The sequence below is a fragment of the Pelodiscus sinensis genome, unplaced genomic scaffold (assembly GCF_049634645.1).
Source record: "Pelodiscus sinensis isolate JC-2024 unplaced genomic scaffold, ASM4963464v1 ctg212, whole genome shotgun sequence".
NCBI classification, from domain to species: Eukaryota; Metazoa; Chordata; order Testudines; family Trionychidae; genus Pelodiscus; species Pelodiscus sinensis.
This window is the reverse complement of record NW_027465810.1, coordinates 1-20,876: the sequence shown is the minus strand read 5'-3', so window position 1 is coordinate 20,876 and position 20,876 is coordinate 1. Positions and strand designations below refer to the sequence as shown.

The window sequence follows — 20,876 nt, the reverse complement described above, 5'->3', positions numbered from 1 at the left end:
GACGGGGCCCCGCGGGGGGAGGGGCGGGGACGGGACGGGGCCCTGCAGGGGGAGGGGCGGGGATGGGGACGAGACGGGGCCCCGCGGGGGGAGGGGCGGGGACGGGGGCTGCACTGGAACAGGCTCTGGGCGCGCTGCTGAGAGGGTCAAATCGGCCAGTGGCTCAGACCCGGGGTACGTGGAGCCTGAGACGGGGCCTTCCTGTGAGACCCCAAACCAGCCACACCCAGCACGTCAGCTGCCCCCGGCCAGCAAGGAGCCTCACAAGCAACCCCCCCCAGACACCCCAGTGTCCCCTGTGCCCCCCAGACCCCCCACACAGGGGAGAGGTTCTAACCCATCCCCCTCCTCCCCTCACACACCCCAGTGCTCCCTGTGCCCCCCAGACCCCCACACAGGGGAGAGGTTCTAACCCATCCCCCTCCTCCCCTCACACACCCCAGTGTCCCCTGTGCCCCCCAGCCCCGCTCACACAGGGGAGAGGTTCTAACCCATCCCCCTCCTCCCCTCACACACCCCAGTGTCCCCTGTGCCCCCCAGCCCCGCTCACACAGGGGAGAGGTTCTAACCCATCCCCCTCCTCCCCTCACACACCCCAGTGCTCCCTGTGCCCCCCCAGCCCCACCTCACACAGGGGAGAGGTTCTAACCCATCCCCCACCTCCCCTCACACACCCCAGTGCTCCCTGTGCCCCCCCAGCCCCGCTCACACAGGGGAGAGGTTCTAACCCATCCCCCACCTCCCCCCAGACACCCCAGTGTCCTCTGTGCCCCCCCAGACCCCCCCCACACAGGGGAGAGGTTCTAACCCATCTCCCCGTCCCAAAGGACCAGCCCCGGTCCCAGGGCCATTTGTACCCCAGATCTGCCCAAAGAGCTCGCTGGGCCCGTCCTTGCGGGTCTAAAGTCTGAGGGGTTCGTAGTGGGGAGGCTGAGGGCAGGAGGGCAGGGGAAGCCCCGTGCTCGGTCCCGGCCCTTAGCAGGGATGGACCCAGCCGCCAGCTGGAGCCCGGCCTGTGTCAGCGAACCCTTCCCGGCCCTGTCCAGGGAGCGAGGGGCAGTGGAGGAGCCCCCAGGGCCCTTTGCTCCCCTTGTTCTCCCGTGGGAAGGTCCCTGCGAAAGGGAGCCGGTCCCGTGGGCAGATCCCCTGTGGGTGTGGTCGGTAGGGAGCCGGAGGGGGGGCGGGCTGGTGTAGGCGAGCGGAGGAGGGGGGAGCTGTAGGAGAGCGGGGGGGCCGTAGGCAAGCGGAGGAGGGGGGTGGGCTGTAGGGGTATGTCTACACTACCCGCCTAGTTCGAACTAGGGGGGGGAAATTTAGTCATACGGAGTTGCAAATGAAGCCTGGGATTTGAATTTCCCGGGCTTCATTTGCATAAAGCCGGCCGGCGCCATTTTTAAATGCCGGCTAGTTCGGACTGCGACACGCGGCTACACGCGGCACGCACTAGCTACTTCGGATTAGGTGTACAGGTGTACAGCTAGTTCGGGTTAGGAAGCCTAATCCGAAGTAGCTAGTTCGTGCCGCGTGTAGCCGCGTGTAGCAGTCCGAACTAGCCGGCATTTAAAAATGGCGCCTGCCGGCTTTATGCAAATGAAGCCCGGGAAATTCAAATCCCAGGCTTCATTTGCAACTCCGTATGACTAAATTTCCCCCCCCTAGTTCGAACTAGGCGGGTAGTGTAGACATACCCTAGGAGAGCGGGGGGGGCCATAGGCAAGCGGAGGAGGGGGGCGGGCTGTAGGCGAGCGGGGGGGCCATAGGCAAGCGGAGGAGGGGGGCGGGCTGTAGGCGAGCGGGGGGGCCATAGGCAAGCGGAGGAGGGGGGAGCTGTAGGCGAGCGGGGGGGCCATAGGCGAGCGGAGGAGGGGGGCGGGCTGTAGGAGAGCGGGGGGGGCCATAGGCGAGCGGAGCAGGGGGGCGGGCTGTAGGCGAGCGGGGGGGCCATAGGCGAGCGGAGGAGGGGGGCGGGCTGTAGGCGAGCGGGGGGGCCATAGGCGAGCGGAGGAGGGGGGCGGGCTGTAGGAGAGCGGGGGGGCCATAGGCGAGCGGAGGAGGGGGGGCGGGCTGTAGGCGAGCGGGGGGGCCATAGGCGAGCGGAGGAGGGGGGCGGGCTGTAGGCGAGCGGGGGGGCCATAGGCGAGCGGAGGAGGGGGGCGGGCTGTAGGCGAGCGGGGGGGCCATAGGCGAGCGGAGGAGGGGGGCGGGCTGTAGGCGAGCGGGGGGGCCATAGGCGAGCGGAGGAGGGGGGCGGGCTGTAGGCGAGCGGGGGGGCCATAGGCGAGCGGAGGAGGGGGGAGCTGTAGGCGAGCGGGGGGGCCATAGGCAAGCGGAGGAGGGGGCAGGCTGTAGGCGAGCGGGGGGGGGCCATAGGCGAGCGGAGGAGGGGGGGCGGGCTGTAGGCGAGCGGGGGGGCCATAGGCGAGCGGAGGAGGGGGCGGGCTGTAGGCGAGCGGGGGGGCCATAGGCGAGCGGAGGAGGGGGGCGGGCTGTAGGCGAGCGGGGGGGCCATAGGCGAGCGGAGGAGGGGGGCGGGCTGTAGGCGAGCGGGGGGGCCATAGGCGAGCGGAGGAGGGGGGCGGGCTGTAGGCGAGCGGGGGGGCCATAGGCGAGCGGAGGAGGGGGCGGGCTGTAGGCGAGCGGGGGGGCCATAGGCGAGCGGAGGAGGGGGGCGGGCTGTAGGCGAGCGGGGGGGCCATAGGCGAGCGGAGGAGGGGGGAGCTGTAGGCGAGCGGGGGGGCCATAGGCGAGCGGAGGAGGGGGGAGCTGTAGGCGAGCGGGGGGGCCATAGGCGAGCGGAGGAGGGGGGCGGGCTGTAGGCGAGCGGGGGGGCCATAGGCGAGCGGAGGAGGGGGGCGGGCTGTAGGCGAGCGGGGGGGGCCATAGGCGAGCGGAGGAGGGGGGCGGGCTGTAGGCGAGCGGGGGGGCCATAGGCGAGCGGAGGAGGGGGGCGGGCTGTAGGCGAGCGGGGGGGCCATAGGCGAGCGGAGGAGGGGGGCGGGCTGTAGGCGAGCGGGGGGGCCATAGGCGAGCGGAGGAGGGGGCGGGCTGTAGGCGAGCGGGGGGGCCATAGGCGAGCGGAGGAGGGGGGAGCTGTAGGCGAGCGGGGGGGCCATAGGCGAGCGGAGGAGGGGGGCGGGCTGTAGGCGAGCGGGGGGGCCATAGGCGAGCGGAGGAGGGGGGCGGGCTGTAGGCGAGCGGGGGGGCCATAGGCGAGCGGAGGAGGGGGGCGGGCTGTAGGCGAGCGGGGGGGCCATAGGCGAGCGGAGGAGGGGGGCGGGCTGTAGGCGAGCGGGGGGGCCATAGGCGAGCGGAGGAGGGGGGCGGGCTGTAGGCGAACGGGGGGGCCATAGGCGAGCGGAGGAGGGGGGCGGGCTGTAGGCGAGCGGGGGGGCCATAGGCGAGCGGAGGAGGGGGGCGGGCTGTAGGCGAGCGGGGGGGCCATAGGCGAGCGGAGGAGGGGGGAGCTGTAGGCGAGCGGGGGGGCCATAGGCAAGCGGAGGAGGGGGGCGGGCTGTAGGCGAGCGGGGGGGCCATAGGCAAGCGGAGGAGGGGGTGGGCTGTAGGCGAGCGGGGGGGCCATAGGCGAGCGGAGGAGGGGGGCGGGCTGTAGGCGAGCGGGGGTGCCATAGGCGAGCGGAGGAGGGGGGCGGGCTGTAGGCGAGCGGGGGGGCCCTAGGGCCCGACGGCAGGTTTGCAGCCCAGCGGCTCAGCCGTTCGTGGGCCCCACAGAAGGGGCGTTGTCGTGGGGGGCTCTGCTGCTCCCTCGGTAGCCGCCCCTCGCGCTCGGCGGGTGGCCCCTGCAGCCGTCCCAGCCCAGCGCCCTGACGTCCCAGGCCAAGTCCTGCAGGCGCGTGAGCAGCACAGAGACGCGCCAAGCGCCAGGCTCCGTCAGCCCCCCCCCCAGCCCCACCCTGGGGGCCACGTTTCTGTTCCAATCCAGGGGCGCCAGGGCCCAGCGGGGGAGGGGCGAGCGTAGGGTGTGGGTGCTGGGGCGCCAGGGCCCAGCGGGGGAGGGGCGAGCGTAGGGTGTGGGTGCTGGGGCGCCAGGGCCCGGCGGGGGAGGGGCGAGCGTGGGGTGTGGGTGCTGGGGCGCCAGGGCCCGGCGGGGGAGGGGCGAGCGTAGGGTGTGGGTGCTGGGGCGCCAGGGCCCGGCGGGGGAGGGGCGAGCGTGGGGTGTGGGTGCTGGGGCGCCAGGGCCCGGCGGGGGAGGGGCGAGCGTAGGGTGTGGGTGCTGGGGCGCCAGGGCCCGGCGGGGGAGGGGCGAGCGTAGGGTGTGGGTGCTGGGGCGCCAGGGCCCGGCGGGGGAGGGGCGAGCGTGGGGTGTGGGTGCTGGGGCGCCAGGGCCCGGCGGGGGAGGGGCGAGCGTAGGGTGTGGGTGCTGGAGCGCCAGGGCCCGGCGGGGGAGGGGCGAGCGTGGGGTGTGGGTGCTGGGGCGCCAGGGCCCGGCGGGGGAGGGGCGAGCGTGGGGTGTGGGTGCTGGGGCGCCAGGGCCCGGCGGGGGAGGGGCGAGCGTGGGGTGTGGGTGCTGGGGCGCCAGGGCCCGGCGGGGAAGGGCGAGCGTGGGGTGTGGGTGCTGGGGCGCCAGGGCCCGGCGGGGGAGGGGCGAGCGTGGGGTGTGGGTGCTGGGGCGCCAGGGCCCGGCGGGGGAGGGGCGAGCGTGGGGTGTGGGTGCTGGGGCGCCAGGGCCCGGCGGGGGAGGGGCGAGCGTGGGGTGTGGGTGCTGGGGCGCCAGGGCCCGGCGAGGGAGGGCGAGCGTGGGGTGTGGGTGCTGGGGCGCCAGGGTCCGGCGGGGGAGGGGCGAGCGTGGGGTGTGGGTGCTGGGGCGCCAGGGCCCGGCGGGGGAGGGGCGAGCGTGGGGTGTGGGTGCTGGGGCGCCAGGGCCCGGCGGGGGAGGGGCGAGCGTAGGGTGTGGGTGCTGGGGCGCCAGGGCCCGGCGGGGGAGGGCGAGCGTGGGGTGTGGGTGCTGGGGCGCCAGGGCCCGGCGGGGGAGGGGCGAGCGTGGGGTGTGGGTGCTGGGGCGCCAGGGCCCGGCGGGGGAGGGCGAGCGTGGGGTGTGGGTGCTGGGGCGCCAGGGCCCGGCGGGGGAGGGGCGAGCGTAGGGTGTGGGTGCTGGGGCGCCAGGGCCCGGCGGGGGAGGGGCGAGCGTGGGGTGTGGGTGCTGGGGCGCCAGGGCCCGGCGGGGGAGGGCGAGCGTGGGGTGTGGGTGCTGGGGCGCCAGGGCCCGGCGGGGGAGGGCGAGCGTAGGGTGTGGGTGCTGGGGCGCCAGGGCCCGGCGGGGGAGGGGCGAGCGTGGGGTGTGGGTGCTGGGGCGCCAGGGCCCGGCGGGGGAGGGGCGAGCGTGGGGTGTGGGTGCTGGGGCGCCAGGGCCCGGCGGGGGAGGGGCGAGCGTAGGGTGTGGGTGCTGGGGCGCCAGGGCCCGGCGGGGGAGGGCGAGCGTGGGGTGTGGGTGCTGGGGCGCCAGGGCCCGGCGGGGGAGGGGCGAGCGTGGGGTGTGGGTGCTGGGGCGCCAGGGCCCGGCGGGGGGAGGGCGAGCGTGGGGTGTGGGTGCTGGGGCGCCAGGGCCCGGCGGGGGAGGGGCGAGCGTAGGGTGTGGGTGCTGGGGCGCCAGGGCCCGGCGGGGGAGGGGCGAGCGTGGGGTGTGGGTGCTGGGGCGCCAGGGCCCGGCGGGGGAGGGCGAGCGTGGGGTGTGGGTGCTGGGGCGCCAGGGCCCGGCGGGGGAGGGCGAGCGTAGGGTGTGGGTGCTGGGGCGCCAGGGCCCGGCGGGGGAGGGGCGAGCGTGGGGTGTGGGTGCTGGGGCGCCAGGGCCCGGCGGGGGAGGGGCGAGCGTGGGGGTGTGGGTGCTGGGGCGCCAGGGCCCCGCAGCTCCCCTGACCGGCTCCCTTGGCCCGCCAGGCGCTGAAGGTGCTGGTGGGCGCCGGGAGCTGCGAGCCAGCGGGTGCCAGCGAGAAGCCCTGCGCCCTGAGCCACGCCGACGCCCAGATGATGCGGGAGATCTTCGCCAGCATCGGCTCCGCCTCCAGCAAGGACGCGGACAGCCTGCTCAGCGCCCTGCCGGCCGCCATCCGCACCATGCAGGGCACCGCGGGGTACGGCCTGGGGAGCCTGGGGGCGGGCAGGCGGGAGGGGGAGCGGGGGGGCCCGCGGGCGCTGACCCTGGCACTGTCCCCCGCAGGGCCGCGTCGGCCGTGCAGAACGGCCTGCTGGTGGCCGGCTTGCTGATGGACGGGCACCGGGGCCTGGCCGAGCAGCTGGCCAGCTGTGACATCCACGCCGTCCTGCAGAGCTGCTGCCAGGGGGGCCAGGGCCCCGCCGCCCCCCCCAGCCACACCGAGACGCTGGCCCAGATGGCGCTCGGCCGCCTGGCGGAGCACAAGCTGCCTGGGACCCCGGAGACAACAGGTACGGAGCCCCTGTTCCCCTCCTGCCCCTTCTCCGTCCCCCTCCTGCCCCATCCCCTCCCCCTCCTGCCCGTCTGGCAGCCTGGGGACGGCAGGTACGGAGCCCCTGTTCCCCTCCTGCCCCTTCTCCGTCCCCCTCCTGCCCCGTCCCCTCCCCCTCCTGCCCGTCTGGCAGCCTGGGGACGGCAGGTACGGACCCCCTGTTCCCCTCCTGCCCCTTCCCCGTCCCCCTCCTGCCCCGTCCCCTCCCCCTCCTGCCCGTCTGGCAGCCTGGGGACGGCAGGTACGGACCCCCTGTTCCCCTCCTGCCCCTTCTCCGTCCCCCTCCTGCCCCGTCCCCTCCCCCTCCTGCCCGTCTGGCAGCCTGGGGACGGCAGGTACGGACCCCCTGTTCCCCTCCTGCCCCTTCCCCGTCCCCCTCCTGCCCCGTCCCCTCCCCCTCCTGCCCGTCTGGCAGCCTGGGGACGGCAGGTACGGACCCCCTGTTCCCCTCCTGCCCCTTCTCCGTCCCCCTCCTGCCCCATCCCCTCCCCCTCCTGCCCGTCTGGCAGCCTGGGGACGGCAGGTACGGAGCCCCTGTTCCCCTCCTGCCCCTTCTCCGTCCCCCTCCTGCCCCGTCCCCTCCCCCTCCTGCCCGTCTGGCAGCCTGGGGACGGCAGGTACGGAGCCCCTGTTCCTCTCCTGCCCCCTTCCTGCACCCCCATCCCCTCACTCCCCTCCCGCCCCTGTTCCCCCGTCTCTCCTGCCCCACTCGCCCAGCTCCCCCTACCCGCCTGTGTTCCCAGACCCCCCGTGAGTAGGGGGCAGTGCCTGGGCCGCCCCAGGCTGCGAGGAGGCAGTGGGCACTGGCGCTGCCGCCCCACGGCTCCGTGTCTCCCTGCGGCAGAGGCGGGCGCCGCGCTGGCCGTGCCGGAGCTGGACGTGCAGACGCTGCTGGGCCGCCTGCAGGAGAGCAGCCTCTCCAAGGAGCTGGTGCTGGCCCTGGAGCGCTGCCTGTGCGACGGGGGCCCCGAGAGCGAGGTGGGCCAGGCCCTGCGGGAGCCCCGGAGCTTCCTGCTGCTGCTGCGCAGCCTGGAGCACCTGGGGGCCGAGAAGGCCGTGCAGCTGGGCACCCTGCGGTGAGCGGCGGGGGCGGGGCGATGCCGGGGGGGCACCCTGCGGTGAGCGGCGGGGGCGGGGCGATGCCGGGGGGGGCACCCTGCGGTGAGCGGCGGGGGCGGGGCGATGCCGGGGCTGGGCACCCTGCGGTGAGCGGCGGGGGGCGGGGCGATGCCGGGGCTGGGCACCCTGCGGTGAGCGGCGGGGGCGGGGCGATGCGGGGGGGGGCACCCTACGGTGAGCGGTGGGGGCGGGGCGATGCCGGGGGGGGCACCCTACGGTGAGCGGTGGGGGCGGGGCGATGCCGGGGGGGCACCCTGCGGTGAGCGGAGCAGGTGGGTGCTTGAGGGCCCGGAGGAGGGGCTGTCCCCAGGGGGTGTGGGAGGGGCTGGGGTCTGTCCCGAGGTGGGAGGGGCTGGGGTAGGCGTACGTGGAGATATTAGTCAGGTTGCAGCGCGATCCAGGGGCTGGTCACACGGGGTGGGACTGGTCAGAGCTGGGCCCGTGGGGCAGTGCGAGCCAGAAGCTGAGCACGTGTGGGGTGGGACCGTGGGAGCCGGGGCCTGGCGCAGGGGGTGGGACCGTGGGAGCCGGGGGCCTGGCGCGGGGGGTGGGACCGTGGGAATCGGGGGCCTGGCGCGGGGGGTGGGACCGGGCGAGCCGGGGGCCTGGCGCGGAGGGTGGGAGCCGGGGGCCTGGCGCGGGGGGTGGGACCGGGCGAGCCGGGGGCCTGGCGCGGGGGGTGGGACCGTGGGAGCTGGGGGCCTGGCGCAGGGGGTGGGACCGTGGGAGCCGGGGGTGGGACCGTGGGAGCCGGGGGCCTGGCGCAGGGGGTGGGAGCCGGGGCCTGGCGCGGGGGGTGGGACCGTGGGAGCCGGGGGCCTGGCGCAGGGGGTGGGAGCCGGGGCCTGGCGCGGGTGTGGGACCGTGGGAGCCGGGGCCTGGCGCGGGGGGTGGGAGCCGGGGCCTGGCGCAGGGGGTGGGAGCCGGGGCCTGGCGCAGGGGGTGGGACCGTGGGAGCCGGGGGCCTGGCGCAGGGGGTGGGACCGTGGGAGCCGGGGGCCTGGCGCAGGGGGGTGGGAGCCGGGGCCTGGCGCGGGTGTGGGACCGTGGGAGCCGGGGCCTGGCGCGGGGGCCCCGGGGCGCTGGGGGCTGCTGCGTCTCCCCTCAGGCCCCCTTTGCCCGTCTCTGGTGCAGGATTTTGAACAAGCTGCTGGACGGCTGCCAGGAGGAGACGCTGCCCTGGCACGAGAGCATCGAGCCCTGCCTGGCCTCCATGAGCGCCCCCGGCAGCGAGCGGGAGGTGAGGGGCCCGGCGGGTTGCTGGGGGTCTCTGGCGGGCGCCGTGGCTGGGAAGGGCCCTGGGCCGCGCCAGGCCTGTGCGGGGGGAGCTGTGCCTGTGCCCCCGGCATGGTGGCTGTTGTCCGGCTGGGCCGGGCCTGCCACACCCACCCTGGGCCGAGAGCTGCGCTGGGCGGGGGCGGCTGGCGGGGGGGTGCGGAGACGCCCCGGGCAGGGCAGGGCCGGGCCGCGTGTCTGGCTCCCAGGCCGGTGCCCCACCCCAGGCCCTGCTGCCCCGCAGGTGGTGCAGGAGTTCATCCGCTTCCTCCACCGCCTGGCCAGCGCCCACAAGGACTGCGCCGTGGCCATGTGCCGCCTGGGCACCAAGGAGGCCCTGTGCAAGGCCCTGGACAAGCACAACTCCAGCCTGCTGCTGGGGCCCGAGCTGCGGGACCTGGTGGGCGACTGCGAGAAATACGCCAGCCTCTACCAGAAACTGACCACCAGCATCCTGGCCGGCTGCATCCAGGTGAGCCGGGCCCAGGGTCCGTGTGGGGCAGAGTCCTACGCGGCGGCCCCCACCCGGCCCAGGGGAACGGGGCTCTGCCCCGGGGTCGGGGGCTCTGCCCACAGGGGGTCTGCCTGACAGCAGGGGGTGGAGGGAGGGGTTATTAGTCTGGAGGAGGTGGGGGGAGGGTCTGGGTTGGTCCCTGGAGGGGGCGGGCGAGGGATTGATGGTCTGTGGAGGGGGTGGGCAGGATCCGGCCTGGCGTGGGGGGAAGGGCTGGGTTGGTCCCTGGAGGGGGCGGGCGAGGGATTGATGGTCTGTGGAGGGGGTGGGCAGGATCCGGCCTGGCGTGGGGGGAAGGGCTGGGTTGGTCCCTGGAGGGGGCGGGCGAGGGATTGATGGTCTGTGGAGGGGGTGGGCAGGATCCGGCCTGGCGTGGGGGGAGAGGCTGGGTTGGTCCCTGGAGGGGGGCGGGCGAGGGATTGATGGTCTGTGGAGGGGGTGGGCAGGATCCGGCCTGGGGTGGGGGGAAGGGCTGGGTTGGTCCCTGGAGGGGGCGGGCGAGGGATTGATGGTCTGTGGAGGGGGTGGGCAGGATCCGGCCTGGGGTGGGGGGAAGGGCTGGGTTGGTCCCTGGAGGGGGCGGGCGAGGGATTGATGGTCTGTGGAGGGGGTGGGCAGGATCCGGCCTGGCATGGGGGGAAGGGCTCGGTTGGTCCCTGGAGGGGGCGGGCGAGGGATTGATGGTCTGTGGAGGGGGTGGGCAGGATCCGGCCTGGCGTGGGGGGAGAGGCTGGGTTGGTCCCTGGAGGGGGCGGGCGAGGGATTGATGGTCTGTGGAGGGGGTGGGCAGGATCCGGCCTGGCATGGGGGGAAGGGCTCGGTTGGTCCCTGGAGGGGGCGGGCAAGGGATTGATGGTCTGTGGAGGGGGTGGGCAGGATCCGGCCTGGGGTGGGGGGAAGGGCTCGGTTCGTCCCTGGAGGGGGCGGGCGAGGGATTGATGGTCTGTGGAGGGGGTGGGCAGGATCCGGCCTGGCGTGGGGGGAGAGGCTGGGTTGGTCCCTGGAGGGGGCGGGCGAGGGATTGATGGTCTGTGGAGGGGGTGGGCAGGATCCGGCCTGGCATGGGGGGAAGGGCTCGGTTGGTCCCTGGAGGGGGCGGGCGAGGGATTGATGGTCTGTGGAGGGGGTGGGCAGGATCCGGCCTGGCGTGGGGGCAGGGGCTGGGTTGTAGGGTTGGCCGGGGGGGGTGTCTATGCAGTGGGGGAGTGGCCGTGGGGCAGGGACTCTCTCTGGACCCGGGTCACTCAGTTCTCTTGTCACCGGGCCCAGGGGTGAGGCGGGGGGGGCGGGTGTCAGCCTCCCACCTCCCCCGTTGACGCTGTGGCCCCCCCCTTCCAGATGGTGCTGGGCCAGATCGAGGAGCACAGACGGAGCCACCAGCCCATCAACATCCCCTTCTTCGACGTCTTCCTGCGCAACCTCTGCCAGGGTCAGTGCCGGGGGTGGGGTCGCCGGGGCCCCTCTGCCCCGGCCCAGGCGGGCGCCCAGCTCCCTTCAGCGCTGCCCCTCTCCCTGCAGGCTCCAGCGTGGAGGTGAAGGAGGACAAGTGCTGGGAGAAGCTGGAGGTGTCCTCGAACCCCCACCGAGCCAGCAAGCTGACGGACGGGAACCCCAAGACCTACTGGGAGTCCAACGGCAGCACCGGCTCACACTACATCACCATCTCCATGCACCGCGGCGTGGTGGTCAGGTGGGGGCGCGGGCCCTGGGATGGGGGGGGGCCGGTGGTCATGGGGGGTGAGATTGGGTGGGGGGCAACAGGGTGCACAGGCTGGCTCTGTGGGTCCCTTTCCCAGAGCCACCATGCAGGGGCACCGTGTGCCAGCTGGGCCCAGCATCTGTGCCGTAGACACTGGGCCCAGAGCTCTGCGATGCCAGGTGCAGCCCCCTGAACCTGGGGCGGTCGGGCTCTGGGGACCCCGTTGGGCCGGCCGCCGGGCGAGGCTCTGGGGACCCCGTTGGGCCGGCCGCCGGGCGAGGCTCTGGGGACCCCGTTGGGCCGGCCGCCGGGCGAGGCTCTGGGGACCCCGTTGGGCCGGCCGCCGGGCGAGGCTCTGGGGACCCCGTTGGGCCGGCCGCCGGGCGAGGCTCTGGGGACCCCGTTGGGCCGGCCGCTGGGCGAGGCTCTGGGGACCCCGTTGGGCCGGCCGCCGGGCGAGGCTCTGGGGACCCCGTTGGGCCGGCCGCCGGGCGAGGCTCTGGGGACCCCGTTGGGCCGGCCGCCGGGCGAGGCTCTGGGGACCCCGTTGGGCTGGCCGCCGGGCGAGGCTCTGAGCCTGCTGGCAGACGTGACCCCAGGACGGGCAGAGCTCCCGCAATGGGCCGGTCCCGACGCTGCGGCTCTCCCCGGCTGCAGGCAGCTGAGCCTGCTGGTGGCCAGCGAGGATTCCAGCTACATGCCAGCCCGAGTCGTGGTCATGGGAGGAGAGAGCCCGGCCAGCATCAGCACTGAGCTCAACACGGTGAGTGCGGCCGGGCGCTGCAGGGCCAGGGGCCATGGCTTGGGAGGTCTCTGGCAGGGCTGGCAGCAGGCTGAGCTTCACCCGGCTGTGCCATGTTCCCGTCCCAGCTCCATGACTGCTTGCCAAGGGGCAGCCAGTACCCGAGGCACAGGGAGGCCTTGGCCGCGCCACCAGGGCTCTCCGAGGAGGGCCGGGCCCCGCATTGTGGGCCTGTCTCCCAACGCTGGCAGGGTCAGCTGCTTTAGGGGGAGGGCAGGACACCCGGGCGGCCATGTCCAGAAGGGCCTGCCCGAGCTCCCCCTCCTATCCTGCCGCCCCCTACCAGCTGCAGGCCTGGCACGGCCTGCCCTGTCTTGGGCCAGTGCTCCTTCAAACATTTTCCATCCTTGAGTGGGTTGAATTTTCTGTTTGGCGAGTTGAAATGTCTTTGTGCAACACCAACATGGAGGTAGCATGTGGATGTGCACTCCGCAGTACAAACAAAGCACTAGATACAGATATATATTTAAACAGTCCATACATGTGGAATAGATAGCTCTGTTTTAAGATGCTAAACAAATCTGTGAGTCAGCTAGAAATAGTCATGCTCTCCTTGGAAATATTAATTCAGTATTTGCTGCCAGTGGAAAGGAGAGTAAAAGGCATTCCTCCGGCTTAGCCAGTGTTTCTAGGGAATGTTTAGGTTCCATGCTATAAAAATACAAGTGAAACAGACATCGAAAAACAAGTTTTCCTGATCTGAAACTTTCACCTTGTGTGTGTCACCAGCTCAAAGAGTAGAAGCCTGAGAACAAATTAACCCCCAGCTTCAGGGTTTGTAAACAGATCCATGTTTCAAAGAGATTGCACATAAGGTTTCATTCTACCAGACAGCTAGCACCACACCTGGTTACTTGTTATTTCTGACACGTTAGAGCCAGAACTCTGCCACGTAGCAAAGATCTGGCCTTAGTGTGATACAATTTACCATGTATTAACTAGTATCACGGATTAAAAAAAGCATTCAGGTCAGCGTGTCGACAGCACTCCAAAAATGGTGTTAAAAGAATCTTTCTTTCTTACCGTAAGCCATTAACACCTATGAAAACTGCGTTTGAAATGTAATCATGCAAATGTCCTGGCACCCACCCACCCCATGGTGTGCTCCCTCCAGGTCTTTTCCAAGGGAACTCGAGAAGTCGTCCCCACCCCCCTTAACTCCCTAAGAGAACAGCTACAGGACAAATTGACCAGAGTTCTGGCTTACAGTGTCCAAGGCAGCACACAGCTTCCCAATCAGCCTCACCTTTTATCCAAAGGCCCTGCCCTGCGTTTCAGCTCTCCCAGTGTCTCCTCCCAAGGTTCTTTCCCTTCCCTCCCAAATCCTTCCCAAACGTCTTGACTCAACCAAAAACCGTTTCCCCTCCCAACCCATGTGCAGCCTCTGCCCATGCGGACTGTGGCTGTCCTGTCTCCTGCAGCCAGGGAGGGAAGCTTTCCAAGCATGGCTCTCACCAGTGATCAGAGGGAGATGGCTGGAAGGGGGCGGGGGAGTGGGGGATGTTTCCCATTTTCAGTGGCAGCGCAGGGAGAAGTTGGGCCTGGCTGTCGCTGGAGCAGGTCCTGGCCTGACTGCAGACGGGGTGACAGTAGGAAAGCACAGGGAGGGGGAAGAGGCAGCTGCTCCCTTGTACCCTGCTGCGTAGTAACTGAGACAGACCGGGCAGGGCACGGCTGAGGGCATCTGCTCAGGGCGAATTGCTCAAACTCGGGGCTCTCTCTAACCCCGACTGGCTGCGTAGTGACAAATGGGAGAGAACGGCTCCAAGTAGCCGGCAGAGAAGTAACCAGGCCAAGGAAGGGGCAGCAGGGGAGACGGGACCCCTGCCTGGCCAGCTCCCCAGTGGGAGGCCAGGGGAGAAGCTGTCGGGGGGGAGGGGAGGATTTGGGAGGGAGCCAGAGAAGTTGAGCCGATCTGGCAGCGCTGGAACTTACCCGGCTATTCCCACGTGGCCGGTAGCAGGCGAGGAGGCACCGATCCCTCCTCCCCTCCCGCCGGCAGCTCCGGCCCCAACACCGTCGGGATCACAGGAGCGTCCAAGGACTTGCTGCCCCGCGATCGGAGAACTCACTCACCCCAGCAAGCACAGACCCTCGGGGAGGGGGAAGGGGGGGATGGGATAGAGGCTGGAGCCGGCGCCTCCATTTAGAGCAGGCAGCAGCTGTTGCTGCTTCTGCTCTTTCTCAGAAAGATGGCGAGTCCCCCCCCCCCCCACCCCGCCGGTCAGCTGAGCTCCCTGCACGGGAGCGTTGAACCTCAGAGCGGAGCTCAGAGAACAGCTGTGTGGCCGCGTGGGTGCGCAGCTCCCAGGGAACTTTGTCTGAGGCTGCTGCCGTCCCCTGCCACCCCGCAGGCCTGGCACAGCCTGCCCTGCCCATAGCTGCTCCCCCCCGCAGGCCTGGCACAGCCTGCCCTGCCCTAAGCTGCTCCCCCCGCAGGCCTGGCACAGCCTGCCCTGCCCTAAGCTGCTCCCCCCGCAGGCCTGGCACAGCCTGCCCTGCCCAAAGCTGCTCCCCCCGCAGGCCTGGCACAGCCTGCCCTGCCCATAGCTGCTCCCCCCGCAGGCCTGGCACAGCCTGCCCTGCCCATAGCTGCTCCCCCCGCAGGCCTGGCACAGCCTGCCCTGCCCTAGGTTACTGCCCTCTGCCCTGTTGCCCGTCTGGCCACACCCGAGTGAGCTGCCCTGGGACACCCGGCCCAGAGCCCGGCTGGCGGCTGCAGCCCACAGTGCCCCTGGCGCGGTGTGGCCGGGCCGGCTGCCTTGGTGCACCGGGGCTGCGCTGCTCGTGGCCGGAGAGCAGAGGGGGCCGAGCTGAGCCCGGAGCTTCCTGCGGGCCCTGGGGCAGTGCTGAGCCGTGGGGGGGGGAAGGGGGGTAGACAGGCAGCCCTGCCCGGTCCCAGCGGGAGCAGCACATCCGTGCGCAGGGCCCCACGTACAGTGAACGCCTGTGGGGCCCTGCTCCTGCTCCCTGGGCCCTCTCCTGGGGCGGGGCGGGGGTGGTGCCGCTGCAGGTGCCGTTGCTCGCGGCCTCGCCAGCCCGTGGCCTGATGCCTGCGGCTCACGCTGCCCCCAGGTCAACGTGCTGCCCTCGGCCAGCCGGGTGGTGCTGCTGGAGAACCTGACGCGCTTCTGGCCCCTCGTCCAGATCAAGATCAAGCGGTGCCAGCAGGTGGGTGCCGGGGAGCCAGCCGCCCCTTCCCATCTCTGTGGCTAGCCGGGTGCCCAGCGAGGGGAGGGGCCGGGTGCCCAGCGAGGGGAGGGGCCGGGTGCCCAGCGAGGGAGGGGCCGGGTGCCCAGAGAGGGGCGGGGCCGGGCGACAGCTGACGGGGGTTGTGCCCCTGCAGGGCGGCATCGACACCCGTGTGCGGGGCATCGAGATCCTGGGGCCCAAGCCGACCTTCTGGCCCATCTTCAAGGAGCAGCTGTGCCGGCGCACGTCCCTCTTCTACAGCACCCGGGCCCACACGTGGTGCCACGAGATCGCCGAGGAGCGCGTGCAGCTGCTGCAGCTCTTCAACAGGTCAGGCTGGGCTGGCCACGACCCCGGTGTGTGCCGGGGCCCCCGCTGTGCTGGCCACGTCCCTGTGTCTCTGCCGGGGCCCCCGCTGTGCTGGCCACGTCCCTGTGTCTCTGCCGGGGCCCCCGCTGTGCTGGCCACGTCCCTGTGTCTCTGCCGGGGCCCCCGCTGTGCTGGCCACGTCCCTGTGTCTCTGCCGGGGCCCCCGCTGTGCTGGCCACGTCCCTGTGTCTCTGCCGGGGGCCCCCCCGTGCTGGCCACGTCCCTGTGTCTCTGCCGGGGCCCCCACTGTGCTGGCCACGTCCCTGTGTCTCTGCCGGGGGCCCCCCCGCACTGGGCACGTCCCTGTGTCTCTGCCGGGGCCCCCCCCCCCGCGCTGGCCACGTCCCTGGGTCTCTGCCGGGGGCCCCCCCGCGCTGGCCACGTCCCTGTGTCTCTGCCGGGGGCCCCTCCGCGCTGGCCACGTCCCTGTGTCTCTGCCGGGGCCCCCCCCCCCGTGCTGGCCATGTCCCTGTGTCTCTGCCGGGCCCCCCCCCGCACTGGCCACGTCCCTGTGTCTCTGCCGGGGGCCCCCCCCCGCGCTGGCCACGTCCCTGGGTCTCTGCCGGGGGCCCCCCCGCGCTGGCCACGTCCCTGGGTCTCTGCCGGGGGCCCCCCCCGCGCTGGCCACGTCCCTGTGTCTCTGCCGGGGGCCCCCCCGCGCTGGCCACGTCCCTGTGTCTCTGCCGGGGGCCCCCCCCCGCGCTGGCCACGTCCCTGGGTCTCTGCCGGGGGCCCCCCCGCGCTGGCCACGTCCCTGTGTCTCTGCCGGGGCCCCCCCGCGCTGGCCACGTCCCTGTGTCTCTGCCGGGGCCCCCGCTGTGCTGGCCACGTCCCTGTGTCTCTGCCGGGGCCCCCGCTGTGCTGGCCACGTCCCTGTGTCTCTGCCGGGGGCCCCCCCGCGCTGGCCACGTCCCTGTGTCTCTGCCGGGGGCCCCCCGCGCTGGCCACGTCCCTGTGTCTCTGCCGGGGGCCCCCCCGCGCTGGCCACGTCCCTGTGTCTCTGCCGGGGGCCCCCCCGCGCTGGCCACGTCCCTGTGTCTCTGCCGGGGGCCCCCCCGCGCTGGCCCGTCCCGGGGCCTGGCAGTGACCGCGCGGGCGTCCGGCTGTTTGTTGCAGGCTGAACTGCGCCCTGCGGCACGAGCAGGAGTTTGCCGATCGCTTTCCTTCCGGACGAGGAGGCGGCCCAGGCGCTGGGCAGGACCTGCTGGGAGGCCCTGATCTCTCCCTTGGTGCAGAGCGTCACCAGCCCAGGTACCGGCTCCCCCGCCCCCCCCACCCCGCTCCGCCCCTCCCCCGGCTCACCCCCCTCTGGCCTTGCAGACCCCAGCGGCGTCAGCCCCCTGGCCTGGCTGTCTGAGCGAGTATCTGGAGAACCTGGAGACGGGCCGACGCACCAAGAGCCGCGCCACCATCTTCAACTCCCGCGTCCGGCGCCTCAGCCGCCTGCTGGTGCACGTGGAACCCGGCAGCCCGGAGCCCGAGGAGCTGAGGCCCCCAGCAGAGCCAGTAAGGCCCCTCCCCCAGGGCCGGGGGCAGGCGTGGGCTCTGTGGGGTGGGGGGGCCCGGTGACTTAGGGCCCTTCGGGGCGGGGGAGGGAGGCCCTGCGGAGTGGTGGCCCTGTGGATAAGGACCCTTCGGGGCAGGTCCTGGGGCGGGACTGGGGGGCCCTGTGGGTAAGACCCTTCAGGGCAGATCTGGGGCGGGGGAGGGGGGCCCTGTGGTAAGGACCCTTCAGAGCACGTCCTGGGGTGGGGTTGGGGGTATCTGCGGGGGGGAGGCCCTGTGGGTAAGGACCCTTCGGGGCGGGTCCCGGGGTGGGGGAGGGGGGCCCTGTGGGTAAGGACCCTTCGGGGCGGGTCCCGGGGTGGGGGCGGGGGTGGGAGGCCCTGGGGGTAAGGACCCTTCGGGGCGGGTCCCGGGGCGGGGGGGGGCCCTGTGGGTAAGGACCCTTCAGAGCACGTCCTGGGGTGGGGTTGGGGGTCTCTGCGGGGGGGAGGCCCTGTGGGTAAGGACCCTTCGGGGCGGGTCCCGGGGTGGGGGGGGGTCCTGGGGGGTAAGGACTCTTCGGGGCGGGTCCCGGAGTGGGGGGGGTCCTGTGAGTAAGGACCCTTCGGGGCGGGTCCCGGGGTGGGGGTGGGAGTCCCTGGGGGTAAGGACCCTTCGGGGCGGGTCCCGGGGCGGGGGGGGGGGGGGCCCCTGTGGGTAAGGACCCTTTGGGGCGGGTCCCGGGGTGGGGGCGGGGGTGGGAGGCCCTGGGGGTAAGGACCCTTCGGGGCGGGTCCCGGGGCGGGGGGGGCCCTGGGGGTAAGGACCCTTCGGGGCGGGTCCCGGGGCGGGGGGGGCCCTGGGGGTAAGGACCCTTCGGGGCGGGTCCCGGGGCGGGGGGGGGTCCTGGGGGTAAGGACCCTTCGGGGCGGGTCCCGGGGTGGGAGGCCCTGGGGGTAAGGACCCTTCGGGGCGGGTCCCGGGGGTGGGGAGGGTCCTGGGGGTAAGGACCCTTCGGGGCGGGTCCCGGGTGGGGGAGGGTCCTGGGGGTAAGGACCCTTCGGGGTGGGGGCGGGGGTGGGGGGCCCTGGGGGTAAGGACCCTTCGGGCTGCCGCTAGCCCGTCGGGTGCCAGGCCGGGCCATGGTGCTGCCGATTGGCGGGTGCAAGCGGGTGCCAGGCCGGGCCATGGTGCTGCCGATTGGCGGGTGCTGGTGGGTGCCAAGCTCGGCGGGGCTGGGCGCAGGCCGTGGCCGGGCGCAGCGGGGGGGCTCTCGGGCGGGGGGGCCGTGGGGCGCAGTGGGGGCGGGGCCGTCGGCAGAGGCGGCAGCCGCCTTGCTGCTAAGACCAGCCCTGCTGTGGGGCGGGTCCTGGCTGCTCCGGGCCGGGGGTGGGGTGGGGCTGGCTGGCTCCAATGCGCCGGCTGGGCTGGGGGGGCACCGGCCGATGGCCGAGGAGCGGCCCTGCCCCCGGGGGCGCCCCACCAGCGGCGTGGGGTCGGCCCTGCCCCCGTCCTGCCCCAGCGCCGCTCACGCTCCCTCTGCCGGCAGACGGGAAGAACGGGAAGAGCCAGGAGACGAGCGCCGGGGCCGCCAGGGGCTCGGGGAAGAAGCCCAGCAGCATGGCGGGGATCACGCAGTGCTGGAGGGGTGTCGTGCAGCAGCAGGTGCGGGGGGAAGGATGTTGGGGCGGGGGAGGGGGGGTGGTGGGGGCGTTGGATGGGGAGTTATGGGGGGCTCTTGCAGTAGCGGGTGGGGGTGATGGGGGCGTTGGATGGGAGTTATGGGGGCTCTTGCAGTAGCGGGTAGGGTGATGGGGGCGTTGGATGGGGAGTTATGGGGGGCTCTTGCAGTAGCGGGTGGGGGGTGATGGGGCGTTGGATGGGGAGTTTATGGGGGGCTCTTGCAGTAGCGGGTGGGGGGTGATGGGGCGTTGGATGGGGAGTTATGGGGGGCTCTTGCAGTAGCGGGTGGGGGTGATGGGGCGTTGGATGGGGAGTTATGGGGGGCTCTTGCAGTAGCGGGTGAGGGGTGATGGGTGTTGGATGGGGAGTTATGGGGGGCTCTTGCAGTAGCGGGTGAGGGTGATGGGGTGTTGGATGGGGAGTTATGGGGGCTCTTGCAGTAGCGGGTGGGGGTGATGGGGAGTTGGATGGGGAGTTATGGGGGGCTCTTGCAGTAGCGGGTGGGGGGTGATGGGGCGTTGGATGGGAGTTATGGGGGCTCTTGCAGTAGCGGGTGGGGGTGATGGGGCGTTGGATGGGAGTTATCGGGGGGCTCTTGCAGTAGCGGGTGAGGGTGATGGGGCGTTGGATGGGGAGTTATGGGGGGGCTCTGCAGTAGCGGGTGGGGGTGATGGGGTGTTGGATGGGGAGTTATGGGGGGCTCTTGCAGTAGCGGGTGAGGGTGATGGGGTGTTGGATGGGGAGTTATGGGGGGCTCTTGCAGTAGAGGGTGGGGGTGATGGGGGCGTTGGATGGGGAGTTATGGGGGGCTCTTGCAGTAGCGGGTGGGGGGGGTGATGGGGCGTTGGATGGGAGTTATGGGGGGTTCTTGCAGTAGCGGGAGGGGGGTGGTGGGGGCGTTGGATGGGGAGTTATGGGGGGCTCTTGCAGTAGCGGGTGGGGGTGATGGGGGCGTTGGATGGGGAGTTATGGGGGGCTCTTGCAGTAGCGGGTGGGGGTGATGGGGGCGTTGGATGGGGAGTTATGGGGGGCTCTTGCAGTAGCGGGTGGGGGGTGATGGGGGTGTTGGATGGGGAGTTATGGGGGGCTCTTGCAGTAGCGGGTGAGGGTGATGGGGTGTTAGATGGGGAGTTATGGGGGGCTCTTGCAGTAGCGGGTGGGGGGTGATGGGGGTGTTGGATGGGAGTTATGGGGGGCTCTTGCAGTAGAGGGTGGGGGTGATGGGGGCGTTGGATGGGGAGTTATGGGGGGCTCTTGCAGTAGCGGGTGGGGGTGATGGGGCGTTGGATGGGAGTTATGGGGGGCTCTTGCAGTAGCGGGTGGGGGTGATGGGGTGTTGGATGGGGAGTTAAGGGGGGGCTCTTGCAGTAGCGGGTGGGGGTGATGGGGCGTTGGATGGGGAGTTATGGGGGGCTCTTGCAGTAGCGGGTGGGGGTGATGGGGGCGTTGGATGGGGAGTTATGGGGGGCTCTTGCAGTAGCGGGTGGGGGGTGATGGGGCGTTGGATGGGAGTTATGGGGGGCTCTTGCAGTAGCGGGTGGGGGGTGATGGGGCGTTGGATGGGAGTTATGGGGGGCTCTTGCAGTAGCGGGTGGGGCGTGATGGGGCGTTGGATGGGAGTTATGGGGGGCTCTTGCAGTAGCGGGTGGGGGGTGGTGGGGGCGTTGGATGGGGAGTTATGGGGGGCTCTTGCAGTAGCGGGTGGGGGGTGGTGGGGGCGTTGGATGGGGAGTTATGGGGGTCTCTTGCAGTAGCGGGTGGGGGTGATGGTGGCGTTGGATGGGGCGTTATGGGGGGCTCTTGCAGCAGCGGGTGGGGGTGATGGGGCGTTGGATGGGGGAGTTATGGGGGGCTCTTGCAGTAGCGGGTGGGGGTGATGGGGGCGTTGGATGGGGAGTTATGGGGGGCTCTTGCAGTAGCGGGTGGGGTGGTGGGGGGTGATGGGAGTTATGGGGGGCTCTTGCAGTAGCGGGTGGGGGGTGATGGGGCGTTGGATGGGGAGTTATGGGGGGCTCTTGCAGTAGCGGGTGGGGGTGATGGGGCGTTGGATGGGGAGTTATGGGGGGCTCTTGCAGTAGCGGGTGGGGGGGGTGATGGGGGCGTTGCATGGGGAGTTACGGGGGGCTCTTGCAGTAGCGGGTGGGGGGTGATGGGGAGTTATGGGGGGCTCTTGCAGTAGCGGGTGGGGGGTGATGGGGGCGTTGGATGGGGAGTTATGGGGGGCTCTTGCAGCAGCCGGTGGGGTGTGATGGGGCGTTGGATGGGGAGTTATGGGGGGCTCTTGCAGCAGCCGGTGGG

General features: G+C 72.1%; 1 protein-coding gene across 1 annotated transcript in view; it reads left to right on the top strand.

Moving 5' to 3' along the window:
* The window catches only part of LOC102453533 (cullin-9-like), a gene marked incomplete at its 3' end in the record, with an annotated part of 36,859 nt that extends 18,283 nt beyond the window's left edge, over nt 1-18,576 (top strand). The window contains 15 exon segments of the mRNA XM_075914471.1: nt 5,893-6,086; nt 6,173-6,399; nt 7,285-7,516; nt 8,694-8,799; nt 9,079-9,306; nt 10,687-10,777; nt 10,867-11,038; nt 11,705-11,810; nt 14,925-15,020; nt 15,196-15,371; nt 16,527-16,569; nt 16,571-16,661; nt 16,731-16,762; nt 16,764-16,908; nt 18,436-18,576. Coding sequence (XP_075770586.1) covers nt 5,893-6,086; nt 6,173-6,399; nt 7,285-7,516; nt 8,694-8,799; nt 9,079-9,306; nt 10,687-10,777; nt 10,867-11,038; nt 11,705-11,810; nt 14,925-15,020; nt 15,196-15,371; nt 16,527-16,569; nt 16,571-16,661; nt 16,731-16,762; nt 16,764-16,908; nt 18,436-18,576 — 2,080 coding nt within the window.
* Between the last annotated feature and the right edge of the window lie 2,300 nt (nt 18,577-20,876).